Source organism: Symphalangus syndactylus, chromosome 5, assembly GCF_028878055.3.
Source record: "Symphalangus syndactylus isolate Jambi chromosome 5, NHGRI_mSymSyn1-v2.1_pri, whole genome shotgun sequence".
In the NCBI taxonomy this organism is placed as follows: domain Eukaryota; kingdom Metazoa; phylum Chordata; class Mammalia; order Primates; family Hylobatidae; genus Symphalangus; species Symphalangus syndactylus.
The window spans coordinates 120649049-120673701 of record NC_072427.2 but is presented as its reverse complement, the minus strand read 5'-3'; the positions used below and the strand labels follow the sequence as shown (position 1 = coordinate 120673701).

Here is a 24653-nt window from a genome sequence, read left to right as displayed (position 1 = left end):
CCCCTTCTGGGAGGTGAGGAGCGCCTCTGCCCGGCCGCCACCCCATCTAGGAAGTGAGGAACGTCTCTGCCTGGCCGCCCATCGTCTGGGATGTGAGGAGCGCCCCTGCCCGGCCGCCCCTTCTGGGAAGTGAGGAGCGCCTCTGCCTGGCTGCCACTCCGTCTAGGAAGTGAGGAGCGTCTCTGCCCGGCCACCCCGTCTGGGAAGTGAGGAGCACCTCTGCGCGGCCGCCCCATCTGGGAGGTGGGGAGCGCCTCTGCGCGGCCGCCCCTTCTGGGACGTGAGGAGCACCTCTGCCCGGCTGCCACCCCGTCTGGGAAGTGAGGAGTGCCTCTGCCCGGCCGCCCCTTCTGGGAAGTGAGGAGCGCCTCTGCCCGGCCGCCACCCCGTCTGGGAAGTGAGGAGCGCCTCTGCCCGGCCACCCATCGTCTGGGATGTGAGGAGAGCCTCTGCCTGGCCGCCCCGTCTGGGAAGTGAGGAACCCTTCTGCCCAGCCGCCCCGTCTGGGAAGAAGTGAGGAGCGCCTCTGCCCGGCCACCCATCATCTGGGAAGTGAGGAGCACCTCTGCCCGGCCACCCATCGTCTGGGAAGTGAGGAGCACCTCTGCCCGGCCACCCATCGTCTGGGAAGTGAGGAGCACCTCTGCCCGGCCACCCATCGTCTGGGAAGTGAGGAGCGCCTCTGCCCGGCCACCCATGATCTGGGAAGTGAGGAGCACCTCTGCCCGGCCACCCATCGTCTGGGATGTGAGGAGCGCCTCTGCCCAGCCACCCTGTCTGGGAAGTGAGGAGCCCCTCTGCCTGGCTGCCACCCCGTCTAGGAAGTGAGGAGCGTCTCTGCCTGGCCACCCCGTCTGGGAAGTGAGGAGCACCTCTGCCTGGCCGCCCCGTCTGGGAGGTCTGCCACGGAGGCCAGAAGCAATGTGGGGGCTGGATGTGGTGGCTCACGCCTGGAGTCCCAGTACTCTGGGAGGCTGAGGCGGATTGATCACTTGAGGCTAGGAGCTCGAGACCAGCCTGGCCAACATGGCGAAACATATGAAAAATACAACTGTCAAACCAACCAACGAACCAAGCGACAACAAAACAGGTCTACCCTGGAGTCATACTCTAATTTTTTCTACTTTCCTCCCTTTCTGATCCTTTATCCCACTTTCTTTTTCTTCCTCTTCCTTCTCCTTCTTCTTTGTCAAATAGAGAATTGAGTTATTATCATTGATCCATACAAAGTTCCTCTCTCATTTATTTTCTTTAATTCCCACCCCCCATTTCTATTCCCCGTCTTCCCATGTGCAACCTTCCTAATATGTTTGATATGCATCTTTTTGTTCATATGTACTTTTAGAAAATGTTTATTGTTTTGTGTGCAAAAAAAATAAAAAAAAGAAATCTAGTATTTTAAATAAAAAAAATAAAAAAGTAAAAAAAAGAAAATTTATATTTTCATCTAGTTAGAATCCTCAGGTGTCCAAAGGTGCTTGAAGAAAGAGGCTGTGCACATGTCTCCTGTCCTGTATTTGCTCCAATATTTCTTGAATGTTCGTTAGGTTAGGAATCTTAGAATGAAGATAAGAAATGGGATCAAAGGTTATTATAATTATTTAAAAATTTCCAGCCATAAATTTGTAGAAGGGATTATATTTGTTTAGTATACAGCAATTTGAATAACATCTCTCCCATTCTGAGCATACCACCACAGGGCTTGGGAATAAAACTAAAGAAATATAAGACTTGTAAATCATAGACTTAGAATTGGGAGAGTCTGTAGGGATGTTATTACTAGTTTATCTGGTCAATGAATTTTTGAATTTCTAATATGAATGGGTTACAGTAAATCTGTAACTAGGAGATGGAGTCTCCCTCTGTCCCTCAGGCTGAAGTGCAGTGGCACGACCTTGGCTCACTGCAACCTCCACCTCCCAGGTTCAAGCGATTCTCCTGCCTCAGCTTCTGAGTAGCTGGGATTCCAGCAGTGCACCACCATGCCAAGCTAATTTTTGTATTTTTAGTAGAGATGGGGTTTGACCATGTTGGTCAGGCTGGTCCCAGGTGATCCGCCCCCGCCTTGGCTTCCCAAAGTGCTGGAATTATAGGCGTGAGCCACCTCGCCTGGCTGTAACTAGACTTACTAGTTGTAATCTGGTTACAGATTTACTGTAAGTCATCCATACTGGAAAATAACAACTAGAGATAAGGAACAAAATAAACATAATGGCATGTGCTTTACAATGGCTTTTTAAATGGTCAAAGGCAAATGAAAGCCCCTAATGTTAAAATGCATGTAGGCAAGGGCTTAAAACAATTTAAGAACACAAATTGGTAGTAGTAGGTGAGTGTTTTGTCTTTTTTTTTTTTTTTTTTTGCGACAGGGTCTCACTCTGTTGCCCAAGCTGGAGGGCAGTGGTATGATCTCAGCTCACTGCAGCCTCCGCCTCCCAGGTTCAAGCGATTCTACAACCTCAGCCTTCTGAGTAGCTGGGATTACAGATGTGAGCCACCACACCTGGCTAGTTTTTGTATTGTTAGTAGAGACGAGTTTTACCATGTTGGCCAGGCTGGTCTCCAACTCCTGGCCTCAGGTGTTCTGCCCACCTTGGACTTCCAAAGTGCTAGGATTACAAGTGTGAGCCATCACGCCCAGCCTGTTTTGTCTTTAAATTGGATACTTTGTTACTGTCTTCTCTGACTTTGAAAGTTTGTCTCTGTAGATAAGCATAGTTACTGATACTACCCAAAGCCTTTCAGACTTTGGCATTTTAGATTTAAGGTCCTGTGTCTTTTCCCAGGTTCCTAAGATTATTTGCTGTTAATAGTTTATACTCCCAGCCTCTTTGATGTCCACATCCTGAAAGGGTCCCTGATAACTCTTACGGCCACCCACCATACATTAGGAGCAAGGGCTTTGTCAAGAATGCAGTGAGCAAGCAGCTAAGCTGTGGCACTTGGCCTTCTCTGCCCGAAAAACTTAGTAGCTTTGATGAAAGCTTGAGACATGATCTCAGGGAAGGGTGAATTTGCTACAGCTACATTTGTCTGTGCCAGGGATAGGAGATAGCCCTAGGTGAATATGAGAAAAGCTCAACCTTTCTCTTCTGTCCAAAAGCAACTGGGTTTTGGCTGAGGAGATATGAGGCTGGCTAGGTTCCTGTTAACTCAAATTACTCACTTGACTATGGAGAAGAGCAAAATAAGTAAGATTGCCTTTGTGTAGAGGAGATGGGGGAAGTGCTGTGCTGTTAGTGAATGTGAACAGGCCAGATGACCCATGTCAGCATTTATCCTGAGAAGCAGCAGAGCAGAATGTTGAGGAGAAAACCAGAAAAAGTAACCTTTATGGCCCTTACTTCAAACTTTCTTTGCACATCTAGACTTCCTTTTTGACATAGGTAGGCCAAGTTGCTCCTTGATAAGAAAAAAAGAAAATTCTGGCGAGATAGGACAAAGTAAAGTTACTTCTTTTGTTTGCATTTCATTGCTTTATACACTTAGGCTTGACTCCCAGTACCAGCATTACTCTTGGTGTGGGGGTAGACCAGGTGACAGGGAGCAGGAGGTAATGTAGCAAAGAGAGCAGTGCTTGAGCAGACAGTTGTGGCTAATGCAGTTTCAGGGAACTGCCCTATAAACTTAGGAAGCTGGTATCCAGCCTGCATTATAGAGAGCTTTTAATTCCATGGCATGGTAGATCACTGAAAGAAAGCCAAAGAAAAAGCAAAAAGCCAACTTTATTCTTATAAATTATTCTCTTTACTTCATTTTATTCATCAAATTTTTAAAAACAAAACAATATCAAACCAGCTAATTAAACTTAATGATCACTCCCCAAACAACCCAGAATCAATCAGCAATGGTTGGTAGGAATGGGTAACATTTATTTGGAAGCAGAGAAATTGGAAAGATGCTGGAAAGGGTCCCTTTATGTTACCTTCCTTTTTGCTTCCTTGTTGAAGTGTGTAGAACATGTAAAAAGAATATGGAGCCCCAGTTTTTTCCTGGGTCTAAGCTTTAAACTTTGTTTTTTTGTTTTTTGTTTTTTTTTTTGAGACGGAGTTTCGCTGTTGTCGCCCAGGCTAGAGTGCGATGGCGCGATCTCGGCTCACAGCAACCTCCGCCTCCTGGGTTCAAGCCATTCTCCTGCCTCAGGCCTCCGGAGTAGCTGGGATTACAGGCATGCGCCACTACGCTCAGCTAATTTTGTATTTTTAGTAGAGATGGGGTTTCTCCATGTTGATCAGGCTGGTCTCGAACTCTGGACCTCAGGTGATCCGCCCGCCTCGGCCTCCCAAAGTGCTGGAATTACAGGCGTGAGCCCCCACGCCTGGCCTAAACTTTGCCTTTATGAAATTAAGCATGAAAAATGGTGGAGATAATGGCAATTAATAGTACACTGATGTGCATAGAGGATGCAGTGACCATCTGCTGGTCCAACTGAGTTTTATGTATGCTTTAGTCAGGCCAAGGAGCTCCATGATTGATGTGAAAGTTGGAGGTAGTTGGGGAGATCAGAATTTGGAATATAACTGCCCTAAGAATTAAGGTGATAAGGAGGGAACAGTTTTCTTTCTAAGGTCACTAGGAGAGCATGAGAGGCCTCTGCCTTTTTTATGGCTACCAGGCACACACATCTTGACTTTCTTAATTAGGTCAGACCCCCAGTGTGCAGACTCTCAGTAGTATCTTGTAGCATTCCTTGGTACCACTTGTCCTTTCTTCATTTCTTTGTTTACTTTTCTTTTTAAAAAAATTGTTTGTCTCTAGTCACGTGATAAACTCCATGAGGGCAGAGCCCAAGTCTCTCTTTACTCACCATTTTATCCCCATCGCCAAGAGATTGACTGACACAAATACTTATCAAATACTTACCAAATAGTGGAACGTGACTGAATTGGAAACACTTATTGGATCCACTGTATGATATAGAGGTACAGCATTACTCGCAACTTACTAATTAAGGTGGGTCTGCTTTCCAAGATCCTGGCTGAAAAGGCATTCCAGCAGCATTTGGTCTAATGGATAGTGAAGGATCCTGAAGACTACTGCTCACAGAGCAGCGAGGCAGAATCACTGAACAAGCACTACCATTGTAAATCTTTATTTCCCCCAGATGTTTAACTGGTATAATCCTCATTGTCTAGTGGAATTACAGTTTGGTTTATAAATACTACCTTCTCTTGTTAGAATGTATAGTCTTCATCATCTGAGCACATAGTGATGAGTCTGCAGTTCTCAGTGTAGGCAAAGCTCCTACTTTCCCTAGTATCACTTTTTACTCACTCTTACCTCGTTAAGTGCTGACCAGTCACTGAGAATTCTGAAAAGGCACTCGCATCCTTGAAGTTTCTAGTTTGTGAGGCTTGGTTTCAATAAAATTTAAGGGGGCCAGATGTGGATGGGGGGTCTTGAGTAAGGATCTCTCATTTTCATGGCTTTCCTAATCTGGCTACAACTCCTACTATAGTGCTATTCTGTCAGATAACAGTGGTGTAATTTTTGACAAAGCATTATTTGTGCTTGACTAGATTGCTAGTGAACTAGAAGTTTGAGAGAGAACTTGGAGATCTTACTGTTCTCATTTCATTTGTCTATAGAAGTGACTTTACAGTGTACATTTATCAGAAATGTAAAACATGACCGAGCTTTAAGGAATTGTCTACGTTAAGGCAAGAAGGTAGGCGTGAACAAGCATTCTATTTCAGGTAGAGACTACAGATGTAAAATTTTGGAAATAGTGGAGCCTTTGAGAAATACTGGTTTTCTTGACCAGCCTGGGAAACATAGTGAAACTCTGTCTCTTCAAAAAAATACAAAAATCAGCCGGGTGTGCTGACTCCTGCCTGTAGTCCCAGCTACGTGGGGAGCTGAGGGGCTGAGGTGGGAGGATCGCTTGAACCCAGAATGCAGAGGTTGCAGTGAGTGGTGATCACGCCACTACACTCCGGCCTGGGTGACAGAGCAATACCCTGTCTCAAAAAACAAACTGGTTTCCCTAGGGTATTTAGTGGGGAGCGAGCAGGAAGAATCAAGATGTGTACAAACAGAAAAAACTTGGTGGGAGGGAGACATGCAGTATTAAAGCCCTTTTTAAAAATCTGAAACTTTTTTACCAATACAAAAATTATTTTTATTTTGTTTTTATTTTTATTTTTTTGAGACAGAGTCTTGCTCTGTTGCCCAGGCTGGAGTGCAGTGGCGTGATCTCACCTCACTGCAACCTCCACCTCCCAGGTCCAAGCGATTCTCCTGCCTCAGCCTCCCGAGTAGCTGGGATTACAGGTACCTATCACCACGCTGGGCTAATTTTTGTATTTTTAGTAGAGACGGGGTTTCTCCATGTTGGTCAGGCTGGTCTCGAACTCACAACCTGAGGAGATCCACCTGCCTTGGCCTCCCAAAGTGCTGGGATTACAGGCGTGAGCCACCGTGCCTGGCCACAAAAATTTATTTTTATTACTTATTTCTACTATCACACGAGCTAGATCATATAGCAACATTGAAAATCCACTGGCTAAAGACCAAAGACAGACTAATGGCTCAGCTAGATAATGGCAAATGATATGTTGGACTTAAGTTATTTGAATTTTTTTTTTTTTTTTTTTTTTTTTTGAGGCAGAGTCTTGCTCTGTCGCCCAGGCTGGAGTGCAGTGGCACGATCTCGGCTCACTGCAACCTCTACCTCCCTGGTTCAAGCGATTATCCTGCCTCACCCTCCCGAGTAGCTGGGACTACAGGCATGCGCCACCACGCCTGGCTACTTTTTGTATTTTTAGTAGAGACGGGGTTTCACTATATTGGCCAGGCTGGTCTTGAACTCCTGACCTTGTGATCTGCCTGCCTCGGCTTCCCAAAGTGTTGGGATTAGAGGCGTGAGCCACCATGTCCGGCCTTGAGATATTTTTTTAATTCAAAAGTTTATTCACAAACTTCAACTTTTAAGTGTTTTATTACAAATAGACTGGTAAGCTACAGAATTTTTAGGACTTTTTTTTTTTGGCGGGCTAGGAGGGCTGATTTCTGAGAAGCAGAGAAAAACTTGTAGACAGGAGAAGCCGTCTCTGTTACAGTAAAAGAAAGCTATGATACTATTAGCGTCCTTCATAATATTAAGCAGATACAAGACTCGTTCTTATTTATTAAAAGAACGAGTTTTATTAAAAAAAGTATCAGTTTTTATTAAAGCTGTCTTTCTCCTATTGGACAATGAGTTGAGTTTACTGAGGGCCAGAATCCTTTTGCTCATATCAGGTTTGCTCCTGCCTAGCATATAATAGTTGCTCAATATATGTTTATATATTAAATGAATAAATTGGTGGCTTTATTCTTTCTGCCTAAAATATTGTCTGGTCTTACTTGTTAGGAATTCTGACTACCTGATTTTCCATAATGCCTCATGTCTGGTACTCTGGGTACTCTGCAATTAGGCCATTAAGAAACTGAAAGAACCAAGTTGCATTTATTTTTTTTCAGGCTGGCTAGGGAACCATCTACTGGAGTTGAAGCTATTTTTTCCTGCCCTTTTATAGGATATTTTTTAAAGTATGAAATATTTTAAGTGTACAGAGATCAATATAATGAACCTTCATATACATACCACCCAGCTCTATAAGATTCTAGTAATCTGCCATGCTTGTTATTTTAAAATAAATAACACATTAAAACGCAGAGAAATGATTCTGGTCTTAATAACCTCCAGGTAATCATTATGAATTTGGTATTTGTCTCAGTTTTTTTTCTTTTTTTTTTTTTTTTTACTTTTGCAATATACATATGTACGTACCAAAAAATACTATTTTGCATGCATATAACTACTTATCTGTTCTCCTATTTTATGAAGTTTAGGTTGTTTCTGATTTTCTTTACCAAAAAAATGAGCCTTTCTCTAGGGAGTTTACTGTGAAGAAAAATGGCCAGGTCATAGAGTATGCTATTTATTTATTCATTTATATGTTTATGCCAAATTGCTCTGAAGTTTTTACTAATTTAAACTCCAACCAGTATTGTGTGAAAGTTTTTCTACACTCCTCAGACTTGACATTAACAGAGAAGCATATTTTTTCAATCTGAAATGTTCTCTTAAGGTAATCTTTTCCTATCAGTCACATTAAATACCTTTTCATAGGTATTATTCACTGTTCAAGTTTACCTTTATAAATTGAAGAGCATTATTTGCATATTTGTGCTGTTAGATTTTTGTTCATTGGATATTGATAGGCATAGTTAATAAGTAAACATGCTCTTTAACAAACTAACACATTGCAGTCTTCTTATATATTCTTTTAGATAGATGTTACTAATGTTTTACTCCTCATAAAACTCGAGTTCTATAAAAATACTATGAACCTTCCCATACTTGTTGGCATTTCAGAAATGGTACAACCTAATGAGCCTAAGTGTTACCAAGAATCTAGTGTAGTGAAATCTGGAGCCCGGGCCAACATGTGTGAATTGCTCATAACATTTTCGTAAGCTATTTTTGATTAAGGGTAATTTGTCGCTTAATGATCATAATTAAGTTTAATGTACCAGTAGTAGTTTATTGCTAAATGCCCAGTTTGTGTCATACTACAAATTTGAAGAAAGGAGTATTTCCTGCAGTGATGACTCTCTTTCTTCTTTTTCTCACCCCTCAGGTTGTATCAGAGTAAGATGGACGGTAGCTTTGATTGTGATTGTGGTGAGCTGGAGCCACCTGATCACTAACAAAAGACATCTTCTGTTAACCAACAGTCGCCAGGGCTTCCTGTTGAAATAAATATATAGCAACCAAGAAAGAAAAGAAGCAAAACGGAAATAGTGCTTACCAGCACCTTAGAATGATGCTGCTCAGGACCAGTCCAACACTGAATGTATCTGCACTGTGAGGAGAATGTTCATAGAAGCCTGTTGTGTGCATATTTATTCACATTTTTGTTAAATGTTAAATCGTTTAGCACGGTAATCTGAGTGCACAGTATGTCATTTCATTCCGTTTGAGTTTCTTGTTTTCGTTAAATGTCTGCAGAGTTGCTGCCCCTTTCTTGAACTATGAGTACTGCAATCTTTTTAATTCTCAATATGAGTAGAGCTTTTTGAGCTTTAAATCTAAGGGGAACTCAACAGGCCTGTTTGGCATATGCAATGAACATCAAGAAACCATCTTGCTGTGGAAGCATAATTATTTTTCTTCTCCCTTTTTGAAAGATCTTTCCTTTTGATACCAGTTTTCTTCCTTGTTTACACAAGTTCAATTTGAAAGGAAAAGGCAATAGTAAGGGTTTCAAAATGGCAGAGAAATTTGAAAGTCTCATGAACATTCATGGTTTTGATCTGGGTTCTAGGTATATGGACTTAAAACCATTGGGTTGTGGAGGCAATGGCTTGGTTTTTTCTGCTGTAGACAATGACTGTGACAAAAGAGTAGCCATCAAGAAAATTGTCCTTACTGATCCCCAGAGTGTCAAACATGCTCTACGTGAAATCAAAATTATTAGAAGACTTGACCATGATAACATTGTGAAAGTGTTTGAAATTCTTGGTCCCAGTGGAAGCCAATTAACAGACGACGTGGGCTCTCTTACGGAACTGAACAGTGTTTACATTGTTCAGGAGTACATGGAGACAGACTTGGCTAATGTGCTGGAGCAGGGCCCTTTACTGGAAGAGCATGCCAGGCTTTTCATGTATCAGCTGCTACGGGGGCTCAAGTATATTCACTCTGCAAATGTACTGCACAGAGATCTCAAACCAGCTAATCTTTTCATTAATACTGAAGACTTGGTGCTGAAGATAGGTGACTTTGGTCTTGCACGGATCATGGATCCTCATTATTCCCATAAGGTATGTAGAGAAAGCCAGCTGAGACAGACCTTTAAACTGATACACTTAATCAGGAATAGGTACTTGTATTTTCTTTGTATATTGTGGCAGAATTTTTAATCTTATTAAACTTTACATAGTGCCTTTTTTCTGAGACAAATCTTTCACAGTCTCTCTGTTTGAAATGAAGGTGGAGTGGAATAATTAAATACAAATTTCTAAAAATACATGGTTATTATAATGAAGTTCTAAAGTATATGATTATTTATTATAAATGAAATTCTCCCTTAGTTATTTAAAAGTGGAATATACTCTTCTTTCTTTGGGGACAGAATTGTGGTAAGAGGGGATGCTATTTCAACTTTAGGTCTTTTGTTTTTGAGACAGAGTCTAACTCTGTTGCAAAGGGTGGAGTGCAGTGGCACCATCTCAGCTCACTGCAACCTTCATCCCCTGGATTCAAGCGATTCTTATACCTCAGCCTCCCAAGTAGCTGGGATTACAGGCGTGTGCCATCACGCCCAGCTAATTTTTTTGTATTTTTAGTAGACAGGGCTTCACCATGTTGGCCAGGCTGGTCTTGAACTCCTAGCCTCCAGTGATCTGCCTGCGCCAGCCTCCCAAAACATGAGGATTACAGGTGTGAGCCACCATGCCCAGCCTTTTTTTTTTTTTTTTTTTTTTAAGTTTTTAGAGACAAGATCTTCCTGTGTTGCTCAGGCTGGCGTCAAACTCCTGGGGTCAAGTGATCCTCTGGCCTCAGCCTCCTGAATAGCTGAGGCTAAAGGTGCATGCCAGCACACCCAAGCTTTTGTCTTCATTTGTCTCTTTGAGCCTGTACTATTCAGTTCTGCTTTGTTTAAACTAAATTTAGCTTGAAATCTAAATTCACATAAACAATTGGTGGTAAGTATAGCCAAAAAGATTCACAGCACCTTCATCTTAGATAGCAAATTGCCTTCATACAAGAATTTAATAGTTTTCAAGCTGAACCTTGGTCTTTTAGTTTTGAAATGAAATCTTATGTGGGACCCTGATGTTTAAAATAGAGAGGTGGAACTGCTTTGGTTGTAAAGAACCCTGGGAGCCCTGCTTTGTTGGCTTTCCACAGTACACGCCTAAGACAAATCTTCATACGTGTTGTTTCACATGAAGATTATTTTTATTTTTATGTATTTATTTTTTTGAGACTGAGTTGTGCTTTTGTTGCCAAAGCTGGAGTGCAATAGTGTGATCTCAGCTCATTGCAACCTCCGCCTCCTGGGTTCAAGCGATTCTCCTGCCTTAGCATCCCAAGTAGCTGGGATTACAGGTGCCCGCCACCACGCCCAGCCCACATTAAGATATTTTTATTTGGGCCAGGTGCAGTGGCTCACACCTGTAATCTTAGCACTTTGGGAGGCTGAGGCAGGCGGATCACCTGAGGTCAGGAGTTTGAGACCAGCCTGACAACATGGTGAAATCCTGTCTCTACTAAAAATACAAAATTAGCTGTGCCTGGTGGTGCATGTCTGTAATTCCAGCTACTCGGCAGGCTGAAGCAGGAAAATCTGGGAGGTGGAGGTTGCAAAGAGCTGAAATTGCGCCAATGCACTCCAGCCTGGGCAACAAGAGCAAAACTCTATCTCAAAACAAAAAAGATATTTTGTAGAAAATGAGTTCTAGGCTGGAAGCGCGGTGGCTCCTGCCTGTAATCTCAGCACTTTAGGAGGCCGGGGCAGGAGGATCACTTGAGGCCAGGAGTTTGAGACCAACCTGGGCAACACAGACACTTTTTTTTCCTAGAGAAAAAGAAAAAGAGATGAGTATTACACTGACCACGTCCACAGTGAAGTATTGTGGATAGAGTACTGTATCCACAGTGAAGAGTATTGTGGATAGTGCACTGAACTAAGACTTATACTATATAAAATTGACTCCATTTCTACATCCAACTAGCTATATGACTTGAAGCAGATCCCTTAATCTCTCAGTCATCACACCTATAAAATGGAGTTAATATCTACCATCACAATCTCTCAGGGTAGTTTTGAGGGTGAAATAAGGCAATATATATATAAGGTTTTGTAAGGTGCTTTGTAATTGTAAAGTAGTTGAATAGGTTATGAATAGGATTTATAGTAGAGGTCAATAAGGAGGTAACATCGGTTTATAAGTAGCACCTCTGGTGCTCTTCCCTACTGTTCTGACTTGAAGCATACTTCCTCCTTGATTATCTCAAGACTTTTAGTGTAAACCAGCTCATCTTCTGAAACATGCTTTGAATGTGTGGCCTAGAGTTAACACTATAACTAGAGTTATATATATAATTTTTTTTAGACAGGGTCTTGCTCTTGGCTCACTGCAACCTCTGTCTCCTGCGCTTAAGTGATCCTCCCACCTCAGCCTCCCAAGTAGCTGGGACTACAGGCGTATGCCACCATGCCAGGCTAATTTTTGTATTTTTAGTAGAGACGGAGTTTCACCATGTTGCCCAGGCTGGTCTCAAACTCCTGGCCTCAAGTGATCCACCTACCTCAGCCTCCCAAAGTGCCGGGATTAAAGGATTCTTGTTTTTTTTTTTTTTTTGAGACAGAGTTTTGCTCTTGTTGTCCAGGCGGGAGTGCAATGGCACGATCTCGGCTCACCGCAACCTCTACTTCCCGGGTTCAAGCGATTCTCCTGGCTCAGCCTCCCAAGTAGCTGGGATTACAGGCATGCACCACCACACCTGGCTAGTTTTGTATTTTTGGTAGAGACGAGGTTTCTCCGTGTTGGTCAGACTGGTCTCGAACTCCCGACCTTGGGTGATCCGCCTGCTTTGGTTTTCCAAAATGCTGGGATTACAGGCATGAGCCACCACGCCCGGCAGATTAAGGATTCTTTAATCAAGTTGTAAGTACTGTTCTTTAGCTAAAGTAAAAAAAGTATGTTTTTTGTTTCTTTTATAGGGTCATCTTTCTGAAGGATTGGTTACTAAATGGTACAGATCTCCACGTCTTTTACTTTCTCCTAATAATTATACTAAGGCCATTGACATGTGGGCTGCAGGCTGCATCTTTGCTGAAATGCTGACTGGTAAAACCCTTTTTGCAGGTTAGTATTTTGTGGGGGGAAAAATTTTCCCAAAGAGAAGTAATTTTGCATTTTATCTCTGAAGCAAGATTGATGTAAGATTTAAAATAATTTGTTATGATCTGTAATACTAAAATGAACAGATAAATTGGCGTTTTTAATAAAAAAATTGAGAAAACTTATTCACATATTCACTAAATTGGTCACTTCATAAATTATCAGAACTCCTTTTTAAATATAATTTCATATTTTGTGAACCCATAATACTTGTTGGTAATTTGTGTTGATACTTGAGTTGCATAATTCTGTCAGTATCATCACTTCCTGGTGAAAATTTTAAGCCATTGTTGAAAATCCAACAAATTTTTCTTGGTCCCCTCCCCCTGTAAACAATCAAACAAGTAATTTTTTTGTTAAGTTTGGTGCTATTTAGAAGTCTAAAGAAGTGTGTGAGAGAGGACTTTGTCAAGATGAGATGAATAATCCATGAAAAATGTCTTGTGTCATAAAGCAAAGCATACATCTGTATAATTATTTAGTATAGACTAGAGCTATAAACTTAGAGAAGCTATGCATCAGTGATTGCTGGAATGGAAGGCATGATGGAGTCAAACAGATTTTTCACTATTTAGAAAAAGCGAAGAATTTTAATTGGGGAAGAGAGAAAATGTGTTATTTAAGGGTACCCATATAAATAAAAGCATAAGCCTGGTGCATTCATGAATCTGAGATTCATGCAAGTTGTCAAATAATAATAAACATGTTTATGACTAGTTAAGATGGGGTCAGAGTACTAGAAAGTATTTAGAAAGTAGGCAAAGGACTTTCCATATGGAAAAATAAGGAATAGTAGGGGTACTGAAGATTTTTTAGTTGGGGAAGTGGTGTGATAGTGATTAAGGCCTTTTTCTGTCTTTTGACATAACTTTTTTCCCCTCTATACCCATTTTTTTTTTTCTGAGACGGTGTCTCGCTCTGTCACCCAGGCTGGAGTGCAGTGGCGCAGTCTCGGCTCACTGCAAGCTCCGCCTCCCGGGTTCACGCCATTCTCCTGCCTCCGCCTCCTGAGTAGCTGGGACTATAGGCGCCCGCCACCTCGCCTGGCTAATTTTTTGTATTTTTTGTAGAGATGGGGTTTCACCGTGTTAGCCAGGATGGTCTCGATCTCCTGACCTCGTGATCCACCCGCCTTGGCCTCCCAAAGTACTGGGATTACAGGTGTGAGCCACCGTGCCCGGCCCTCTATACCCATTTTTAGAGTGGTTCCCCGACCCCCAGACTGTGCTAAGAGCAGAAGGAAAGGAATAGGCCAGAGCCTATTTACATAAGAAAGATTAGTATACGTAGGAGAGCACTGGTGAAGAAAGGACAGCGTGCATAAATGTTCTGTAAGTATGTTAATGCCAGTACTTAGTTTATATAACAGCCAGCCAGCTCTTTATAATTTTTTTCTAATATTTATCTAAAATTTCTGGCTGAGCTCAGTGGCTCACGCCTGTAATCCCAGCACTTTGGGAGGCTGCGGCCGGCAGATCACTTGAGGTCAGGAGTTTGAGACCAGCCTGGCCAACATGGTGAAACCCCGTCTCTACTAAAAATACAAAAATTAGCCGGGCATGGTGGCGCATGCCTGTAATCCCAGCTACTGGGGAGGCTGAGGCACGATAATTGCTTGAACCTGGGAGGCAGAGGTTGCAGTGAGCTGGGATCGTGCCATTGCACTCCAGCCTGGGCGACAGAGACTCTGTCTCAAAAAAAAAAAAAAAAAATTTCTAAGATGTATGATACTTTTCTAAATTGAAATTCGGAGGGATTCCTGGAAACTAAATTATTAAATGGATTGATTTTTGCTTAGGAACAATACTGTGATTAGAGGTTATGTTCCTGATATCAGGTGCCTTCCAGCATATATAAACAATTCTGTTTGTTGCAGTGTGACAAATTACTCCAAAACTTAGTAGCTTAAACAACAAACATTTATTATCGTTTTACAGTTTCTGCGTGTCAAAATATGGGAGTGGTTTAGCTGGGTGGTTCTAGTTCATGTTTTTCTCAGTCCAGATGTTGGTAAGGGCAGCAGGTTACCCTGAAGGCTTGACCAAGGCAGGAGGATCCACTTCTAGATAGCTTACTTACATGACAGTTACCAAGAGGCTTCGGTTCCTCACCATGTGGGCTTCTCCATAGGACTGCCTGAGTGTCTTCATAATATGGTGGCTGGCTTCCTCTAGAACCAGTGACCCAAAAGACAGCAAGGAGAAAGCCAGTATATCTTTTTTTAAAAAGTTGTATTGTTATATAATTCACATATCATACAATTTACTTAAATTATATAGTTCCATATTTTTTAGTATATGTTTACAGAGTTGTGTAACCATTACCACAATCTAATTTTGGAACACTGTCTTGGCTCCTGAAAGATCCTGCAAACCATTAGCAGTCACTTCTCATTTCCTCTTTCCCCCAGCCCCTGGCATCCACTAATCTACTTTATGTCTCTATGGATTTGCCTACCCTGGTTGTTTCAGATAACATTTGGACTTTGTGACAGGCTTCTTTCATGTAGCAATATTTTGGAGGTTTACCCATGTTGTGGCATATGTTAGTATTTTTTTCCTTTTTATGGGCAAATAGTGTTCTGCTATATGGATATACCACATGCTGTTTATCCATTCCTCAGTTGATGGACATTTGGGTTTCCACTTCTTGGTTATGAATTATGCTGCTGTAAATATTTGTGTACAAGTTTTTGTGTGAAAATATGTGTTCAGTTCTTTTGGGTATGTATACCTAGGAGTGGAATTGCTGGGTCATGTGGTAACTGTTAAACTTTTTGAAGAAGTGTTTCCCAGCGCAGCTGTACCATTTTACATTCCCACCACCAATGCATGAGAGTTAAATTTTGTCTTTTTGAGTATAGCCATCCTATCGGGTATGAAGTAGTATCTCATTGTGGTTTGTTTTTTCTTTTTTTCGAGACGGAGTCTCGCTTTGTCATCCAGGCTGGAGTGCAGTGGTGCAATCTTGGCTCACTGCAACCGCTGCCTCCCAGGTTCAAGCAGTTCTCCTGCCCTCAGCCTCCCAAGTAGCTGGGATTACAAAGGCATGTGCCACCACGCCCAGCTAATTTTTGTGTTTTTAGTAGAGACGGGGTTTCACCATGTTGGCCAGGCTGGTCTTGAACTCCTAACCTCAAATGATCTGCCCGCCTTGGCCTCCCAAAGTGCAGGGATTACAGGCGGGAGCCATTGCACCCGGCCTCATTGTGGTTTTGATTTGCATTTCCCTAATAACTAATGGATGATTGAATGTCCAGATCTATTGTCCATTTTTTAAATTGGGTTGTCTTTTTATTATTGAGTTGTAAGAATTCTTTACATAATTCTGAATACAAATCTTTTGTGATTTACATGTATTTTCTCCTATTCTGCAGTTTTTTCTCTTTATAGTGTCTTTTGAAACAAGATTTATTTATTTATTTTTTGAGACAGAGTCTTGCTCTCTCGCCTGGGCTGGAGTACAGTGGCACGATCTCGGCTCACTGCAACCTCTCCCTCCTGGGTTCAAGCGATTCTCTTCCCTCAGCCTCCTGAGTAGCTGGGATTACAGGCACACACCACCATGCCCAGCTGATTTTTGTATTTTTAGTAGAGACGGGGTTCACCATGTTGGTCAGGCTGATCTCGAACTCCTGACCTCATGATCCACTCACCTCGGCCTCCCAAAGTGCTGGGATTACAGGTGTGAGCCACTACGCCAGGCCTGAAACAAGATTTTAATTCTGAAGTCCAGTTACCTTTTTCTTTTGTCTCTTTTGTTTTTGGTGTCGTGTCTGAGGAGTAATTGCCTGACCCAAGGTCATGGATGTTTTCTCCTGTGTTGTCTTCTGAGAGTTTTATAGGATTAACTTTTACAGCTGCGCGCGGTGGCTCACACCTGTAACCCCAGCACTTTGGGATGCAGAGGCAAGTGGATCACCTGAGGTCAGGAGTTCGAGAACAGCCTGGCCAACATGGTGAAACCCTGTCTCTACTAAAAATACAAAAATTAGCTGGGCGTGGTGGCGCGCACCTACAATCCCAGCTACTCGGGAGGCTGAGGCAGGAGAATCGCTTGAACCTGGGAGGTGGAGGTTGCAGTGAGCCGAGATCTCGCCACTGCACTCCAGCCTGGCCAACAGAGCAAGACTCTGTATTGGGCGGGGGTGGGAGGGGAAGGGATTAACTTTTATACATTCTTTTGCATGTGGACATCCTCTTGTCCTGGTACCATTTGTTGAAAAGATTCTTTCCCCATTGAATTATCTTGACACTTTCATAAAAAATCAGTTGACCACACATGTAAAATCTCTTTATGTGACCAAGTCTCAAAAGTTACATACTGTCAACTTTAGCTTTATGTGTTAGAAGTGAGTCACTAAGTACACTTCATGGTCAATGGGAGCGGAGTTCAGTTCCACCCTTTAAAGGGAGGAGTATCAAAAGAATTTTTGGGCCTTTTTTTTTTCCCGTTTTTTACCGTCTCAAATGAACAGGGGTAAAATGGATATATATATATAATTTTTTTTTTTTTCCCCGAGACGGAGTCTTGCTCTTGTTGCCTAGGCAACAATCGTACAATGGTGCGATCTTGGCTCACTGCAACCTCCGCCTCCCGGGTTCAAGCAACTCTCCTGCCTCAGCCTCTCAAGTAGCTGGGATTACAGGCATCTGCCACCACACCCAGCTAACTTTTGTATTTTTAGTAGTTTCACCCTTTTGGCCAGGCCGGTCTCAAACTCCTGACCCCAGGTGATCTGTGTGCCTTGGCCTCCCACAGTGCTGGGATTACAGGCAAGAGCCACCGTGCCCGGCCAAGTGGACACATTTTAAAGCCACCACAGTAACGAGTCAGAAAAGCCAGATGTGTGGCTCATACATGTAATCCCAGCACTTTTGGAGGCTGAGACCAGAGGATCACTTGAGCCCAGGAGTTTGAGACCAGCCTGGGCAACATAGTGAGACCCTGTCTCGACAAAAAAACAACAATGTAGCTGGGTGTGGTGGCACACACCTGTGGTCCCAGCTATTCAAGGGGCTCAGGTGGGAGGATTGCTTGAGCCTGGCAGGTCAAGGCTACAGTGAGCTGTGATCATGCCACTTACTCCAGCCTGAGCAACAGAGCAAGACTTTGTCTTAGAACAAAAACAAATTTAGGTCTATACAATGAAAAATCATTTGGTCATGCTCCAAATCATAGAAATGAGGTATCTACTGCTGCTGCATGGATTATACAAAGGTTTTTTTTTTTTTTTTTTTTTTTTTGAGAAGGAGTCTTGCTCTGTCGCCTAGGCTGAAGTGCAGTTGCATGAGCTTAGCTAACTGAAACCTCCTCCTCCTGGGTTCAAGCGATTCTCCTGCCTCAGCCTCCCGAGTAGCTGGGACTATAGGTGCACGGCCCCATGCCCGGCTAAATTTTGAAATTTTAGTAGAGACAGGATTTCACCATATTGGTCAGGCTGGTGTTGAACTCCTCACCTGCCTCAGCCTTCCAAAGTGCTGGGATTACAGGTGTGAGCCAGTGCTCTCGGCTGTATTTGTGAATGTTTGTTTTTAAATGTTCAATGCACATTCAGACATTAAATATAGGAATAAAAATACTTGGATTTGTTTTAAAACTCTTAAGTAGCATAGTTTTACATTTTATAGGAATAATTTGTGAAATGATTGGAAAGATCTAGGTTGTAGTTGATTTCTAGTTGCCAGGTGCTTTATTGATTTTTGTCAGTGAACCATTCAATAAAAACATGAAGGGAAATCTGAGTGGTTATTAGGTATAAGTTGCAAATGAACAGAGCAACAAAAGGTAAGGACCAAGCATTCGTTGGAAATCAGTGTATTTTTAGCCTGTAGAAAGTGTCATATAGTCTTATTTTTTGGTGCATTTCTCTTGTGTGTCCAGATTGTCTCTCTGTAGGTGTTCCTGTCCCAGGTTAACACTTGTACTTGGGCAGTAGATATTTTCCCTCTTTCCTGCTGTAGCACTTTTATCTGTTGTATCTTCACTTTACCTCTTCTGCTAGATCACTTTTATCAGTATTCATTCAAACATTGGTAGAAGTTTTCCAGTCTTACAAAATAATCTGTCCTGACCCCACAGTCCCTCAGCTACTGCCACATACTACTGTACTCTTTGGATGTAAAACTTCTCAAAAGATGCATGCATCCTTGCTGCTCTTAATTCCTCTGTCTACATTCTGTCTTTCACCCTGTCCAGTCAGGCTTGGTCCTGCACCAGAAACCACTCTCCACAGGTCATCAGTGATCTCCATAATGCTAAATCCCTTATCAATTCTAAGTCCTCATTTTGAGCCATCTCCAGCATTTGTTGCAATTGATCTTCACCTCTTCAGGTGCTTTTTCACCTGTCTTTGGGCACGCCACTCTTGAATTCTTCCCTGGCCTCTTTCCAGTCACCCTTGCCAGTTCTCTTTCTCCTCACGTTGGAAGTATCCCAGATTCAGTCCTTGGGCTCCCTGCTTCTCTAGCTTCACTTAGTCCCTGGGTAGTCTCATTCTTTTTCATTCCTTTAAGAATTATCTAGATCTGATGATGACTCCTGAATTTATATCTTCAGCCCTGACCTCTCGTCTGAATTCCAGGTTCCTTAACTCAATATCTCCACTCAGATGTCTAATAACAAAGTTAACCTACCCAGAACTGGGCCCCGATATTTCTTCCTTATACTTTGTTTTTACTCATCTTAGCAAACCAGTACCTCCATTTTTCAGTTGCTTAGACAAAAATCTTGTCATTGTCCTTCATTTCTGTTAGCACAGATCCTGTGGGCTCTTTCTTCAAACTATATCCAGACTCTTAATGGCTTGTTACTGTCGCTCTTACTATCCCTCCCCGAGTCCAGTCAGCCATTATGTCTCTCCTGTTAGAAGGACCTTCTCTTTCCTGCTTCAGTATTTGCTGTCTTTAGTTACCACATCGCAGCCAGAGTGGTCCTGTTGAAAGATAAGGTAGATCATGTCATCTCTGCTCAAACTGTATGATGGCTTTCCATCAAACTCAGGGTAAAGCAAACCATTTGTTCTAGTACCACTCTGACTTAGCTCCCACTATCTGCCCCAAGCTACTCTACTTTTGCTACACTTGTCTAATTGTTGTTTCTTGGACATACCAACCCACCTCTCTCCTCTGGGCTTCTCTCCATCTTCCTAGAACTCCTTTCTTTCTTCCATATGAATGTTTGGTGTATTCCCCACTTCCTTAGTGAGGCCTTCCTTTGTCTCAAAAAAAAAAAAGAAAAGTCTCGTTGCCCAGGCTAGAGTACAGTGACATGATCTTGGCTTACTGCAACCTCCTCCTCCAGGGTTCAAGCAATTCTTTTGCTTCAGCCTCCCAAGTAGCTGGGACTACAGGCATGCACCTTGCCCAGCTAATTTTTGTATTTTTAGTAGAGATGGGGTTTTACCATGTTGGCCAGGCTGGTCTCGAACTCTTGACTTTAAAAAAGTATTAACCGTATTTTTCCCGACAGTGCTATCACCCTTCGCTTACTCTTTTTCTTTATAGCATATGTCACCATATAACCTACTTTACAGAATTATCTGTCTTTATCCACAAGATTGTAAGATCCATGAAGGCAGGCACTTGGTCTGTTTTGTTTCATAACTATTCTCAAGTGTCCTGCTCATAGTAGGAAATAAAAATAATTTTGAATGTTCAATGAATTTATAGACATTAAAGGAAGGGCAAGTGGAATTTTTATTTTTTGTTTTTGAGACAGGGTCTCACTCTGTCATCCATGCTCTGGGGTACAGCAAATGGAATTTTTAAAAGTCACCTATTTAGCCTAAAGTTTCCTCCTTATTTCTTTAATTGCCTAACAGCCTAGAAATGCTAACTGAGCCCTAACATAGAACTATAAAACTTCTCGTTTTACAGTCTAGTCCAACCCTTCATTTCATTGATGTTGAAATAAAGTCCCAACAGATGTTAGCTATTGTCTCTGAAGTTATAGCCAGTTAATTAGTGGTACAGTTAAGACCAGAATCCAGGATCTCTTGAATCTCAGTTGCTTTTTTTTCACTAGTTTGTGATAACCTTAATATGAGACCAAACTTAAAAGAGTCAGTTCCCTATGGATACAAAGCAGCTAAAACTAAATACATCAGTAAGCAGAAATTGAAACAGATAAGTAGCTTGGTGATAGTCAAAGCAATGAAACCTGCTGATGATACAATTCAAACTTTTCCCCCCCACTGGTCATTATAATATTTAAATTAGTATGTTTATTGTGAAATAAGTAAACATTGAGGAATGTGTTTATTGTATTTTTTTTTTTTTAACCTCAGGTGCACATGAACTTGAACAGATGCAGCTGATTTTAGAATCTATTCCTGTTGTACATGAGGAAGATCGTCAGGAGCTTCTCAGCGTAATTCCAGTTTACATTAGAAATGACATGACTGAGCCACACAAACCTTTAACTCAGCTGCTTCCAGGAATTAGTCGAGAAGGTATTGTGACTCGAGAGTGACGCTCACGTTAATGCCTGTGTGTGAGGCAGAATCTGTGTAGGGAAGCTGGAGCCTTTTATCCTTAGATATGGGGCTTTCTCCGAAATAGTCTTTATACACTTAAGGTGTACGTAAAACTTCTTATTTCCCCCTTTTTTTGGCCTGGTACTTGGGCTACGATCTGTTTTTTGGTTCCTCTGAATCACTTTCCAGAGCAAGTAGCAAGTATTTTGAATATAGGCACTGGGGGCAAAATCATGATGGCGTTTTTTCCCTCAGATATACTTGGAACTCCTGTAAATGCCTGGATAAAAAGAAAGCTGCTGTATTTAATTTCAGCAGGTTTTGCAGGCTTTTCAGTAGTTCCACATTCTTAATCAGTCTTTGAGTCTGTCTTCACAAATTCCATTGCCAGCTCCCTTGCTCGTAACCCTGTAGCCACTGTCACAACATCCCTGTTCATAACTAAACGAGTCCTCTGTGGGAACACTTTATTTTTATTTTTTTATTGAAAAATAGAGACAGAGTCTTACTGTGTTCCCCGGGCTGGTCTTGAACTCCTGAGCTCAAGCAGCCTTTCAGCCTCAGCCTCCCACAGTGGTAGTATTACAGGCGTAAGCCACCACACCTGGCCAAGGAGCGCTTTTAAAATGCAAACTAGTAATTCTGTATTGGGAGGTGGAGTGGGGAACAGGGTGGGTGTCTGCATACCCTCAATAAGGTGTGGCTCTGCTCAGCCAGGTGGAGACACTGTGTGCAGTGATAACCTGGATCCACTTCAGAGTCGTCGTCACTAATCAAGAGGACGGTGCTGTTGAAGCATTTGTAACCTTGCTGTATAATGCTATTTGCATCTTTTTCATACCGTCATTAGGGTGGGGACCATGTTTTAATCTTTGAACTAAACTGAATATTTGGCCAGTGACTGCGATGTGTTAACCATTGAGCGAAGATCCTTGGTGGTCACATGTGGCAGCACTGTGCATGCAAGCAAGTGAATGCAGAGTGGATGGAGTTTCTGAGACTAAAGATTTATCAATTATATACTCTATACTACTTTCTTCTTAACAGTGGAGTTTTATTTTGGGACAGAGCACATTCTGAGGCAGTGGCAACTTGGTAAAAAGAATACATGTTCTTCTCACCCTACACTCTCTTTATGATCTTTGAAGGAGGAAAGCAAACAGGATTAAGTACATCTGAGTGAACGTGTAAGACTCCTAGGAGCCCTACTCTGGTTCATTTCCCTCGATACTTACCTCTCATTCTCCCCTTCTGTAGTATACCATGTATTTCTCTATCTTAGCATGCTTCAGCACCATTGTAGCATTCTTGTAGTCCTAGCTGTTCAGGAGGCTGAGGCAGGAAGATTCCTTGAGCCCAGGAGTTCAAGGCTACAGTGAGCTATGATCATGCTATTACACTCCAGCCTGGGCAACAGCAAAGATGCTGTGTCTTAAAATTATCTTTCTAAAGAAAAGAATAGGGTTCTTTCTAGAGTACAGGTTGGCTTGAGAGAGAAAGGCCATCTCTCTCACTTAGAAGGCAAGGATGAGAGGATATGTGAGTGACCATAGTGAAGAGGTAGGGATTGAGACAAATGTGCAGTGGGTTTATCTGTTGAGAATGATAAGGAAGACCGAGAGCATAAAGAGAAGGCCAGATAGCAAAGGTCACAGTGAAATTGTTTAGTATGAATTTGTAATGAGCCAGGTATGGGATATTGCAGCTAGTTTTCATCAGTTTTGTGTCGCCAGGGAGCAGAGAATAGATGGTGATGATCCAGGGTTGAAGGTCAATATAATAAGGCATAGAAGTGTGTGGCTGGTGTAAATACAGCTTTCAGGCTGCGTGAGGAGCTAAGGAAGGCCTACGAGACTATTTTATGGGAAGAACTGGATTTGTGGTTAACCAGAGTCCTAAGATGCACAAGGGCAGTGTGTGAACTATGTTGGAGTGTGATGTGAAGCAGAGATCAAGAAATTAGTACAACAGCTCATCAGTGAAAGATGGGAAAGGGCTTTTATTACATACCAGACACTATGATTACATCTCATTTTTGTACCTTAGGAAATATCTATGTCTACTTTATGCATGAAGAAACTGATGTTCAGCAAGTTTTAGTAGCCTATCCAGCACTACAGTGCTAGTAATTGAGTTAAGCCAGTGACTTGCAGAGCTAGGATTAAAACCTATGTATTAGGCCGGGATTACAGGCGTGAGCCACCACACTCAGCCAGAAAATCGTTTTTAAGTTCTAAATCAGGTAAGTTTTATTTCTGACAAATTAACTTTTTAATTGTGTAGTCCATTATTTCCCCTTTATAAGATGGGGACCTGTTAGTACAATTAAGATGCTCATTTCCTGTTGTGTAGTATGAAGTGCTAAGGTAATCACTTAGCTAGTCATTTAAATAAATGAGATCAACATTTACTGTTTTTCTAAAGGTAAGCGATTCTTTTCTCAAAAACTTTTACCTTTTCTTCTGCAGCACTGGATTTCCTGGAACAAATTTTGACATTTAGCCCCATGGATCGGTTAACAGCAGAAGAGGCACTGTCCCATCCTTACATGAGCATATATTCCTTTCCAATGGATGAGCCAATTTCAAGCCATCCTTTTCATATTGAAGATGAAGTTGATGATATTTTGCTTATGGATGAAACTCACAGTCACATTTATAACTGGGAAAGGTAAATTGATCCTAAATTAGGAAAATAATATTTACTGAACTTTCAGTGGACCATGTGTAGTGAGTTTTTTTTTAATTATGAGACAATGTAGAAGTCTTAAAAATTTAGTAATGTAAAGATACCAAAATTAGGTGTGGTGGCGGGTGCCTGTGGTCCTAGCTACTTGGGAGGCTGAGGCAGGAAAATCACTTGAACCCAGGAGGCCGAGGCTGCCGAGATTATGCCACTGTATTCCAGTCTGGGCAATAGAGCAAGACTCCATCTCAAAGAAAAATTTAGTAATGATCCTTAATATTTATATCTATAAATAGCCATTAATTAAAATATTTAATAAAGTAATTACTGGTTAGATGATACATGGGAAAAGTTAAATGCTACTTTGAAACATTTTCAAGGTCATTAAGGCATATTTAGTAAATAAAATTACAAAGTCCTTTAACTGTGAAGGTTGGAAATGAATCATTTTTTGAATGTCAAAAATTTAAGATATTAGATGACAAGACTCAATCATATCCAATAAAATATCTCCAGTGTCTCAGTAGTAGTTATATCTTAAGATAAAAATTATTTGACTTATGTTAGATACAGTTTTTTTTTGTTTTTT

At 41.8% G+C, this 24653-nt stretch overlaps 1 protein-coding gene across 4 annotated transcripts in view; it reads left to right on the top strand.

The window, feature by feature from the left end:
- The window catches only part of MAPK6 (mitogen-activated protein kinase 6), a 64134-nt gene that overhangs the window by 35450 nt on the left and 4031 nt on the right, over positions 1–24653 (top strand). For all 4 annotated transcript variants that reach the window (XM_063640687.1, XM_055279149.2, XM_055279151.2 and 1 more), the window contains 4 exons: positions 8628–9813; positions 12723–12867; positions 21191–21355; positions 23848–24049. In XM_063640687.1, coding sequence (XP_063496757.1) covers positions 9259–9813; positions 12723–12867; positions 21191–21355; positions 23848–24049 — 1067 coding nt within the window. In that variant the 5' untranslated portion in view covers positions 8628–9258. The remainder of the gene's footprint in view (positions 1–8627; positions 9814–12722; positions 12868–21190; positions 21356–23847; positions 24050–24653) is intronic.